The sequence below is a fragment of the Equus caballus genome, chromosome 11, assembly GCF_041296265.1.
Source record: "Equus caballus isolate H_3958 breed thoroughbred chromosome 11, TB-T2T, whole genome shotgun sequence".
In the NCBI taxonomy this organism is placed as follows: Eukaryota; Metazoa; Chordata; class Mammalia; order Perissodactyla; family Equidae; genus Equus; species Equus caballus.
Window position 1 is genome coordinate 2,350,822 of NC_091694.1, and position 12,705 is coordinate 2,363,526.

Below are 12,705 nucleotides of genomic sequence, written 5' to 3' on the forward strand. Positions count from 1 at the left end.
CACTGTGAGATGACCCTCCATGTATCCTACCGGAGACCTTCATTCTTAACTCCTCCTCTCCCACCCGCTCACCCCAAACCATAGCTTTCTCTTATGACCTAAGGACGTGCGTGCTACGTGCACCACTGCCTGCGCACCGTTTTACTCAGTGACTTCTCTGTGCTCACGTAACATAACATGTGCCTCGCTCACAAAGGAGATGAGCTCTGAAGAGTTGGTCAGGTCCTCAAATTGACGTTTGCCTCATCGTCCCTTTCATTTCAGAGCTATTAACTTTATCCTCTAGATGATTAAAAAAAAAAATCACACTTAGGGGTACAAGTGGATTTGGCCTTGTAATTTTTTTTCAAATCACAGAACAACCACCTATTAACACGAATTCACGGAGCAAAATATTTTTCTGGACTCACTATACTGTTCAGCACTCGAAAATACTCCTGTGATTACTGATAAATGTAGAAAAGCACGTCCTCATCTCACCAGAGAAACGATTAAAATCCTCACTCAAAGGTAACATTTTCAAGTAGTTCTTGACATAGAAGGCTGTCACTTATTTACCCTCCGCTGCACCGCAAGTCAAAGTGGTGAAAGTGGCAGAAATCAATGCTGCGCACTGACAGTAAAGGGCACTGCATTTCCCAGCAGCTGGGCCGCAAACACCGCCTCTGCTGTTGCTGACGGGATTGTTTACAACGCAACACGAAAAAGGGCAGAAGACAAGAAGACCACACAAGGCCCAGAGAAGGCTGGCATCGAAAGCCAGGCGGCAGAGGCTCTCCCGACGTGGACAGCAAAGCACCAGATGCAAGTGCCACTGCAGACAGGACAAGTCGACGTGCTGACAGCACAGGTGTGTGGAGCGCAGACACAGACATCATGAGGGGACCAATGCTACTTACACTACGCTATTTCGTGTTGCTGAACTGCCCTTATCTGATGCTTATTTCTCATCATTGCATGATGCCAGAGAGCACGTGAAATGCCCGTTCTCAATGAACTCTCATTGAAGGATTCTAAAGATGTCAGTTCTTCCCTAATGAATCTACAGAGTCAATGCAAGCCCAATCAAAATACCAGCAGTGGTTTTCTTTAATGGAATTTGACAAGATATTTCTAAAGTTGGTGCAGAAGAGAAATGCACAAGAATAGCAAAAAAAAAAAAATTAATAGAGAATAATGAGTAGGGACTCGCACTACCAGACATCAAATATACTATAAGTCTATGGCAATTACAGGATGATATTAGGGAGGGCAAGACCAACAAATCACTGGAAGAGAAAGTCCAGAAATAGAGTCACATACATAATTGTAATGAAGGTGGCATTTTAACTCGGTGAGGAAAGAATGAACAAGTCAAAAGCGATGCTATAAATCTAGCCATTCGTTATTGCTAACAGACTCCACACACACTCAGGGTACATTTAAAACCTAAACATAAAAGCAGAATAAAAGATTTTTATTTATTTTGGTGTGGGCCTTCTTAAACAAGTCACAAAACCTAGAAGGCTTAAGGGAAAACATAATTCACATAAAAATTATATAATTTTCATTAAAAAACATGCCAAGAATAAAGTAGGTATAACATACATGATGGAGGATTTATATTTAGAATGTGTGTGTATGTATAAGTTTCTGCTACAGATCAACAAAAGAGGAAACAACAAGAAACAAGACACCAACAGGCAGTTCACAGTAGAAGAAACACGAATGAGCAATGATTATGGAAAGAGTTTCATGCTCTTGATTAATCATGCAAATACAAATTACAATGAGAATCATCTATCTATGTGTCTGTCTGTCTATCTATCTATCTATCTCTCTATCTTCATCCAGCAACTTGGAAGAAATGTAAAAGGTGAACAACACCTCATGTTGACTAGGCTGTGTTCACAGGACACTGGTTTGCTGTCAGTGGGAATGTAAATTAAGGAAGCTTTTTTGGAAGGCAATCTGGCAGTACTTTAATATTTTAAATGTACATCCCTTTTGAATTCTGGGTGCCCAACCTATAGAAAGACTTGCATCTGTACACATAACTATACGTACAAGGACGTACAATATTTTTCCTGGTAAAACCTGTGAAGCTACCTAAATGCCGCTGTGGAAGAGCCTACTGGTCTAATATCTGTCTTCTCCCTCTTCTTCACCAGTGGAAGTGTTAGCTGAGCACATTTCCCAGTGTCTTTGCAGCTAAGTCTGATCTCGCAGCCAAATTCTAGTCAATGGGAAATGATCAGAAGCGAAGAGCCCAAATTGTAAGTGCTGTCCTCATGCTCACCCTTTTCTCTTTCCTTTGCCCGTGGAGGGAAGGTGGACATGGCAAGCCGTCCTCGACCACGGAGAGGACGAGAGCAGAGGGATAGTAGAACTGTGTGATGGAAGGGCCTGGGCCTCCAGCACGTCAATGCCACAGCAGGCCCAGATGGCCCACCGGGACTCTAAGAGCCTTTTCTGGGTCCTAATTTATCCAACATGAAGTAAGCATTACACAAAAGCCGGTCCACACGTCCATATAATAAAACACCGTGCAGCTATACACGACTGCGGTTATTTATACACATTTCCATGGAAAGACGTTAGAGGCTTCATACGATTTTAAAACTGCAAGTTTTAGAACATCACATATAATATGATCCCATTTTGTGGGAAGAAAAGAAAAGTTGTGTGTGTGAAGCATCACATCCCTCGCACGTGAGCACTGCTCTACACAGAATGAGGACTCAGTACGCGTGTGCTGCGTGACCAGGTCACACACTGGCACTGAAAGAAAACACACCAAGGGACTGAGGGCTGCTCACTCCAGCTAGGGAGGGGGAGGTGTGCATGTGGGTGTGAGGGGGGTCATATCATTTCTTTTAATATTTCTGTATTAATCTTTCAGAATCTTTTATAATAGAAACTACCTGTATTTTTTAAAAATACAAAATGCACACAAACTATTAAAAGGAGGGAGGAAAAGGGTAACCTCCAGGGTTTACGATCATATAGTTCTACATTCATTCAGTATTTTCTAACGAGCAGGTATTACATATCATCTGCATAAGTAAAAAGCCTTCAGCAAATGCTCCATTAGACAGAGCAGAACATGAATAACCATCTCCCCAGACACGGCAAGGAAGAGCTCCTCTTCCTGCCTCCCCCAGCACCTCCCTCCCACTGGTTGCCTTGCAGCCCCCACTACTAGGGGAAGAGAAAGGCCAAAATGAACCGTTTAACTGGGCAGGAACACCCCTACACTGAGAGGAGAAAGGATTTTAGCACCAGTCTGGGAAACCATTGCATTTTTATATGTTGGCAACACTCTGTTTGCTGTTTATTTACCTCCCTCAATGTTCTAGGCTCAGTGAGGAACATCCAAATACAGCTGGCGCAGCTCTGACCACATCCCTGCCACCACATCATCCGCATGACTGTCAGGAAGAGGTGGATGCTGCCATCTTTGCTGCCTTCTAGGCACAGGCCCCCAAGGCCCCAAAGGCAGCAAAGAAGCACAGAATAAATTTTAACATACCACGTTCTGGGATCTTGCCTTTTGAGCTGAAATTCAATTTTTATATTTCTCAAATATTAAAAGTTACTATTTATATTTCTGAAAGTTAATTAATGCTGTTCATTAAAATAATGAAGCACTAATACATTAGAAAATCCATTAAGAATTTTTCCTTCCATTCTCTGTGACCGCTGGCCACTGCTGGGGTTCAAGTGGAATCCTTGGCCACCCAGTCCCACTGGATGTCAGAACATTCTCCATTTTCTAATGCTCGTCCCAGGGCCAGTAGGGCAAGAAGCCTTGGACTTTCCAAATTGGTCTTTAGCTTCATTATTTTTAGTTATGAGAGGGACTTGCATCCTATCCCACCCACAGGGAGGCTCCACCACAGAGAAGGGCTTGAACGCACCCTGCGCCTCCACACCCACAGGCAGTGTGGGCGTGGCAGCCTCCTGAGCGCCTGCTGAGCAGCAGACGCCTCTGCGGTGGCCTCCTCCAGCCCACAGTTTCGACCACTCGGTGTGAGGGCCGTCCGTGGACGTTCGGCAGCATCCCTGGCCTCGACCTACTACCTGCCAGTAGCACTTACTCCCTCCTAGCCCAGCTGTGATGACCAAAAGGGTCTCTGGATACTGCCAAATGTGCCCTGAGGGGGCTCTCCCCTGCCTTTGAGGAGACACCATTTCACTGGAAGCATTAGTTGTACGTGGTAAGTTTAGTAAGACAGAAACAGCCTGGAAATCTGTATCCCAGAGGGAACACAAAATCAACAATACTAAACCACCCTGAGGAAAATGACCTTTGAGAACTTTAGATCTCATTTCGCATCTCAGAAAGATCCCGGGGAGTCTGTCAAGCTTCAGGACAGAATTACGGCCCTGCAATCCTGCAAAGGCAGCCCACAGAATTCCAGCCTTGGTGCTGCAGGGAAGAGCCTGCAGACGCAGGGGCGGCGGACGGAAACAACATGCAAAGTGTACCTGTCTCTTCATCCGCGGAACATGCCTGTGACGCCTCAGCTGAGCCAACCTCTGCAAGCTGGAAAATTCAGAAGCCCCCCGTGTGCACCAAAGGCCACCTGAAATACCCTAGAGCGTTTCAGGCAACAGTTTGGCTTTCCCTCACCAAAAATTACAAGTACAGAGAATTCCTAATCAAAGTATCTCTTCTTTTTCTTGAAAAAAATATATTCAAGGCCATGTTTTCATTTCACACAAAGAAACAGAAATAGGTTTTAGATAATTTATTCATTACAATCCACTTTATCTGTCAGGTTATATTAAACATCAAAATAAAAAGCCCACTTTCTCCATCAGACTGTCCTTGCAGGCTGAGTTAACCACAGAGGCCGCCGAGCACCGCGACAGGAGCTGCAAAAGGAGGGCACTTTGTCTTCAGGTAACGCAGCCCACCTCTAAGAAGCAATGCCCCGCTTCCGAGAAGGTTCTGAGCATGCCTTCTGCCAAAGAACTCGGCATGTGAGTCGGAATTCCGGGCCAAGTTCAAATGGCATCCTCCTGAGGGGTTTCCTGCGAGCCCCTTAAGGACGCAGGCTTCCTTGTCACCTCACAGACAGGGACTGCAGGTACACTTGGATGCGCCACCCCGGCTTTCCCTGGACTGCAAAGGTGACGCACGCGGCTGTTCTCTGAAGAGACAAGAGGCGTGTGGGCTGGCAGAAGATTCACTTGCCTTCCAAAGCGTGTTGTCTGAACACACGTCAGCCGGGAGCAGGAGGTGATGGCCCAGCAATGGGAAGTACAGGGGAGCGGTGCTTGTGAGCCACATGTGGCCACGAGCGATGCCAGACGTATGTCCGTCCGTCCGAACAGCACGAGCAAACTTTCAGTCCCTTTATTGGTCTTGTTGATACTTCTCGCGCCTTTCCTTTATTCCAGTTAAATAATTTTTTACTCCATGAGTAATTCTAAATAAATGTCATTTAAATAATAGAATTTATTGGTTTTTTAAAACTGCATCTCACTATCAAACGGATGCCTCTTACTCTGGTTTAGTATATAGCTCATTACTGATTCTGTTCAAGGATGCATCATAAAGGTTTTTCAATGTGCTATTATCAAAAAGATATATTTGTGACTTTTTAAAAGCACTATTTGTGCCAGACCAGATTTATCATTTGTTATAATCGTTACCTTATCCACATTGAGAATGCAGCAGGATCCAAAACAAAAGCTCTTAATTTTATTGTAAACTTGACCTTTCCTTTCTGAGAATTTTATTTTGTTTGCTTACAATAGTGAAGACTATCAGTAAAAACGCTGTTTCTTCAAGAGAAATGCTAGAAAACTTTGGACTGTCTAAGAGCTTCAGTTTTTAAACCATATTATTTCCTTGATGCTAAGAGATATAAACCCTTAGACCATATCTTAACTGATTTCTCAGAAGTCCCCAACTGAGTGTGCATCAGGATGGCCTGGAAAGGCAGATCTCAGGCCCCTCCCACAACAGGCTTCTGCAGTCTTGGAGGCGTCTAATAATCTGCCTTTCTTCTAAGTTCCGAGAAGCTGCTGCTGGGTCTGGGACCCAAACCTTGAGAACCCGTGGTGTAGACAGTGCAAGTGTGCCATGCAAACAGAGGACATCCACAGTGCAGCTTTGGTGTCACTGTACTTTTTATGCATTATGAATAACACTTCCCAAACCCTTTTTCTTCCATCTATGATTTAGCAGTGTACACAGACTGATCAGGAAACGTTTCATGATGTGATGACATTTCAATAAAAATCTCCATTCATCCATGAGTCAACGTGTAAGAAGATTTTTCTCTACGAGTTCAATTTCTTTGATTGATTTAGGGCAATTCAGATTTTCTATTCCATTTTGGGTCACTTTTGGTAGGTTGCATTTTTTAAGGCATTTTCCATCCAATTTAAGTTGTTAAGTTTACTGGTATAAAATTATTAACATTTCCTATCTTTTCAACATCTATAGCATATGTGATGATATCCCTTCTTCCATTCCTAAATATTGATTGATTATGTCTTCTCTTTTCTCGTGATCTATCTAGCTAGAGACTTGTCAATTTTATAGATCTTTTCAAAAATACCATATTTTAGCTATGTTAACTTTCTCTATTGCCTGTGCTCTATTTTACTGATTTGTACTCTATTTCTTTCCTTCTACTTACTTTGAGTTTGCTCACCATTTTCTCGTTTCTAAAGGTAGAAATTTAGATTTAAATGTTAAACCTCCCTTCCCTTCCGTATGAGGATTTAAGGCTATACATTTCCATGTAAGCACCTCTCTAGGTGTAGCCTACCAATTTTGACAAGCCATATTTTCATTATTGTTTAGTTCACGTTATGTTTTTTTCCCTTGTGATATCCTTTTTGAGACGTGTTATTTGATTTTCAAATATTTGAGGATTTTTCAGATTTCCTACCATTTCAGTTCCGTGTCGGAGAATACACTCTGCTTGATTCCAATCCTTCCGACTTCACTGAGACGTTTTTATGGCCCAGCCATGGCCCGTCTTGGCGAGCGCTCGCCTGCACCTGGGGACGTGTGTCCTGCGGTTGTCGGAGGAGTGTTCTATGGTAACTGAGTCAGAGCGATCGATGGTATTGGTCTGGTCTTTTGTAAAGTAACTGATTTTTTTTTTCTAGAAAAAATATACTATGTCTGGAGTTTTCTTTGTGACAAAGTTTTTAATTATCAATTTTAAGTTCAGTTTTAATCTAGCAATTACTGACAGACTGTTATTCAAATCTCCAACTAGAATTACGGATTTGTTTCTTTCTCCCTTCGGTTCTGGCAATGTTGATTTATGTACTGAGAACTCTCATATTAAGTGTATACACATTCAGGATGGTTTACATCTTCCTGATGACCTGACCTGTCTGTCACTATGAACTGTCCCTCTTCATTTCTGGCAAAACTCCTTGTCTTGAAGTCTATTTTCTGGTTAATAATATGGCCACTCCAGCTCTCTTACAACTAGTAGTATTTGCATGGTATATCTTTTTACATTCAACCTTTATGTCTTTATATTTAAAGTGCATCTCTCGTGGACAGCACAAAGTTTGACCTTGCTTTTTATCCAGTCTTATATAAACTCATGAAAAAACAAAGAAATTAAACCAGAATGTGGGACATTCTAGAGGATAGATAACTGATCTAAACTCTTCAAAAAGTCAGTGCCAGGGCTGGCCCAGTTGAGTCCACGTGCTCCACTTAGGTGGCCCAGGGTTCACCAGTTTGGATCCCAGGCGCAGACGCAGCACCGCTTATCAAACCATGCTGTGGCAGGTGTCCCACATATATAGTAGAGGAAGATGGGCACAGATGTTAGTTCAGGGCCAGTCTTCCTTAGCAAAAAGAGGAGGATTAGCAGCAGATGTTAGCTCAGGGCTAATCTCCCTCAAAAAAAAAAAAAAAAGTCAATGCCCACTGTTCAGTGAATGAAAACACAAGTCACAGACTGGGAGAAAGTATTCACAAAACACATATCTGATAAAAAAGATATGGACAGCCCACCAAAGAAAATCATACAGATGGCAAATAAGCATATGAGAAGATGCTCAACGTCACAGGTTATTAAGGAAGTGCAGATTAAAACAACAATGAGATACCACTATGCACCTAACTAGAAGGGCTAAACTCCAAATCCATAAAGCAAATGTGGCAAAGTGCTAACTGCTGAATACAGGAGAAAAGCACAGTCGTGCGTTGCTTAATGACAGGGACACGTTCTGAGAAATGCACCATTAGGCGATGCTGTCATTGTGCAAACATCACAGAGTGTACTTACACAAACCTAGATGGTACAGCCTACTACACATCTAGGCTGTGTGGTACTGATCTTACGGGAGCACTGTCGAATATACGGTCTGTCTATCTTTGACCGAAACGTCGTTATGCAGTGGATGATTGTATAAAAGTATTCCTTCTACTGTTCTTTCAACCCTGCTGGAGGATCAACAAAGTTGAATGTTGATTCTTTGAAAAGGCTAATGAAATGTACAGCAACCTCTGGTAACAGAGATTAAGAAGAAAAAAAGACATCAACTGTCAGCATCAAGAACGAAAAAGGAAACATCACTAACCCAGACTTCGATAAATTAACAACAGAACATTGTGAGCCACTTTTCATCAACAAATTTGAATAAGCTGAAATGGACAAATTCCTACAAAAGTAAGTCAGCAAAGCTGGCTCAAGAAGAAATAGAAAATCCAAATAGCCCTTTACCAATAAAAGAAACGAAGTCAGTAGTCAAAGATCTCTCCACAAACAAAATGTCAGCCAGACAGCTTTGTCTGTATTCCACCAAATATTCAGACAACACATATTTCAAATCTCACAAAAACTATCCCAGTGTATCTAAAAAGCAACATTGCCTCAACCTATTTTCTAAGGCCACAGTTATACTGCTTATGCAAAGCTGGCAAGAGAAAGAACAATCACAAGCCAATCTCACTCATGAACACTGATGTAAAAATATTAAACAAAATACCAACAAACCAAACTAAACCCTGCATGAAACAGATAATTCATAATGACACGTTTGTGGGCTACCTTACAAATGAAAGGTGTACTTCATATTAGAAAATCACGTATCCTTCAATGCACTGCCAGTTTAAAGGAGAAAAATCATATGATCATCTTACCCACACACATACACACATACATAATGACTTACAAAAATGCAACATCTATTCACGATTTTAAAAAAATAAACTAGGAATAGAAGGTCATTTTCTAATCTGATAAGGGACTTTCTTATCTTTTCTTCTTTTTAAAGCACTCCCTTGGAAATGAGGACTGAAAGAGACTCCCCAGTCGGGACGTCACTCCTTGGGAGGAGTTAGCCAGCACAGTGAGAGAGAACAACAATCAAAGGCGCAAGCCTGGAGGGAAAGAAAGACAACGGCCATCTCTGCCGATGACGCGACAGCCTATTGAGAAAATCTAAACGTATGTACAGATAAACTATTAGAATCAACAAGAGACAGTAGCAAAATTAGTAGATATAAAATAAATGTACAAAAGTCAACTGCCTTTTCATACACCTTGGTAAAAACTTATAAAATATAATTTTTCTAGTAAACATTTACAACAACATCAAAAAATATAAAGTATCTAAGAATATATCTAACAAATTATACAAACCTTTATGAAATTATAAAATACCATTGACAGACACTAAAAAGAGCAAAGTCTGGAAGACTCAACAGTGTCAAGATATTGAGTCCCCCCTCATTAATCCACTGATTTACAAGTCGTTTCAGGATTTTCATGGAAGATCAAAGGGCCGAGAACAGCCGAGACGCCTCTGAAGAACAAAGAGGGAAGTGCACCTTCCTGAGCACCACGCAGCGCTGAAAACCTGCACCCAGTGACACTGTTTACACAGAGGTGGACGCATGGAACAGAACAGAGAGCTCAGAGACATACACACACGCTATGCGAACTTGTTCAGTTCAAAGCTGGCATTAAATGGTAATGGAACAGGCAGGAATCCATTTGGAAAAAGAAATGAATTGAACCCCTTCTTAACAGTATGTACAAAAATCACTTCCAGGTAGATTAAAGACCTAAATGCAATGGACAAAAATATAACACTTTTGGAAGAACATAAAGTGGAATATTTTTGTAACCTTGGCATAAGGAAAGTCTTCTTAAAGAAGACAGAAAATGCCCACGCCCTAAAGGAAGACTGACCAAATTGAGCATTTCAAAATAAAGAACTCCTGTCCACTACGGGACACCGTAAAGAGAACAGAAACAAACCAACCAATACAGCAAGCCATAAATTCAGAGAAGACATTTACAATTCATAAAAATGATAAAGGATTACTGTCCAGAATATAAAGAATTCCTCCAAATCAATAAGAAAAAGACACACAACCCAAGTGAAAAACGGAGAGCACACGGCTCTTCAAGCGGAGGAGGCCCACACGGCCACCACACCAATCAGAAGGCGCCTGACCCTCGCAGTCCGCAGGGAGACTCGAGAGACACCACCGTACATCCCTTCACACCCACCAACCCCTACAGACAGAAAATCCTGACGACAGTGTGGGCAAGGAGGGCGGGTGACAGAAGCACTCAGGTGGTTCAGATCGGGACAAAACGAGAACCAACCCGAACGTCCATCCGCACAGAGGGTCCTGAAACATGTCACACCTGGCAGTGGACCCCAGGGAAGAAGACGGGCGCAGCAGCAGTGGGGACAGATCCCCCACGTAATTCTGAGCAGGAAGAGCATGTGCACCACGATCTCCCTCTCGTCACTAGAAACAGCCAATCCCCACGGGGCTGAGAGCCACACAGGCGGCGCTCTAAAGGAAAGGAAGGTGGTGACAAACTCAAAACTCATTGGGCCTCTTATCTTGTGGGGGAGGGTAGAGACAGGGGTGAGACTAAGGAGGGCACACAGAGACTCCAAAAGGTCATTTTCTGAAGTGGCTGCTGGGTATCTGGCAGTTTGTTATATCATGTTTCTTTACATTCTACTTTTTCTATAATTATAGTTTTGAATCTATCCACTATGAAATAAAAACAATTAAGATTAAGTTGTTACTAGATACATCCAAGGAAGAGGCAGCATTAGCCCTGAGGCAGGAGCTGGGTCTGGACCTGTCTACACGCCTTTTCCTCTAGGCCACTCCAATTGTTTCAGCTGCCTACACTGCGTGGCCACCTGTGCCAGAGAGGAGCAGAGAAAATGGGACAGCCGGCAGTCGAGTGGTTTGTTAGGTACTTTATATGTTCCACCTCTTTTAATCCTAACCACAACACTGTGAAGCAGCTTCCATAGTAAGGAAACAGAAGTCCAGGAAGTTACCCATTCGTCCAAGGTCCTAGAGCTAATAAAGCAGTATGGCTGAGATCTGAACTCGAGCTGGTTGCATCCCAGAATCAACACCCTTGTGTACAAGGTTAAGGACGTAGGGAGTGGCCACACAGGCTGAGCACTGCGCACCCCCAGGTAGAGGCTTTCATGAAGAAGATGATAAGAGCAGTGCGGCCTGGCTGCTCTCAGGGGGCCAAAGTTCCTGCACTGAGGACAGAGGATGAAACTCAGCACACACAGCTCAGGAAGATGGCGGAAGGGGTGTCACCTACCCCTCACTTTCACCCACAGTCTTTTGATGAAGGAACTGCAAGAGGCCAGCAATGTCGACCCTGGAGAGGGCAGAGCTGAGGCTGTCTGCAGGGTCCTTGGTGTCAGCTCTTTGGAATACCTATGCTATTTTATTCCCGAGGAAAATCGCTGATCCTCAAAGGAAGATTCTAACTGAATTCAGAAATCTTGCAATTGTTCCAACTAGAAGGCTGCTAATCTTGAGGTCTTTCCTCAAAGAACTATAAGAACTCATATCCTCATGGAGGGAAAAATAAATCACAGACCCCACACCTCATGACTTTCTAGGCAGTCATTTCGTTAACATATTTTACAACAGAAACAACTCCTATGCCTGATTATTTTTCAATTGTTATCACTGAAACAGAAATGATTCCAAAACTTCCCACCAGATAACTGGCCCATTGTCCTATTCAGTCGTCCTGCCTTTGGGATTGTGGAAACGGATTCAACATCAACGGTCCAATTCAAGCTACCGAGGAAGAGGACCTGCAGCTGACCACCAAAACCGCACACACTTTTTCGCAGAAAGAGAAATGGATTTGGTTCACAGGAGCCTCCACGGCACGCCCACCTTGTTGAAGACCCAGATCTCCCCATTCACTGTGGGCCGGGGCACCCCGTGGCCATTGTAGTGGAAGAGAACCCGCTCCTCCTTGGCGTTTCGGCGTAACGACGTGCAAAGCTTCTTCACTTCATCCACAGTTGGATCGAGGCTCTGCTTGTACCGGGCCTGTCACAGGAGAAAAAAGCAAGAAACTTATAATGGATTCATGGGAATACCTGGAGTACATACTCCATTCCTTACTCTGAGTTTGCATTTAATAGCTGCCTGGCCCTGGACAAGTGACCCCAAGTCTCTCCATCTATAAACTGGGATAATGACCACCTCACAGGGTGGTTGTGAAAATTCATCTATTCAATAAATATTTATTGAGAACTACTATGAAAATCACTTGCGATAACATGGTCACATGGTCACTTGGGAACACTAAGCAAAAGGCAGTGCCCCTGTGATATCAAAACTATTTCTCAGAAACACTGAATCCTATTGAAAAAACTATCTGGAAGGGCCAGCCCTGGTGGCCTAGTGGTTAAGTTTGGTGT

At 43.0% G+C, this 12,705-nt stretch overlaps 1 protein-coding gene across 18 annotated transcripts in view; it reads right to left on the reverse strand.

Moving 5' to 3' along the window:
* RPTOR (regulatory associated protein of MTOR complex 1) overlaps window positions 1-12,705 on the reverse strand; it is a 397,394-nt gene that overhangs the window by 229,052 nt on the left and 155,637 nt on the right. For all 18 annotated transcript variants that reach the window (XR_011423116.1, XR_011423115.1, XM_001489603.6 and 15 more), the window contains exon 4: window positions 12,173-12,331. Coding sequence is in view for 16 of the 18 variants with exons in the window: in XM_001489603.6 (XP_001489653.1) it covers window positions 12,173-12,331 (159 nt within the window). In the remaining 2 variants the exon portion in view is untranslated. The remainder of the gene's footprint in view (window positions 1-12,172; window positions 12,332-12,705) is intronic.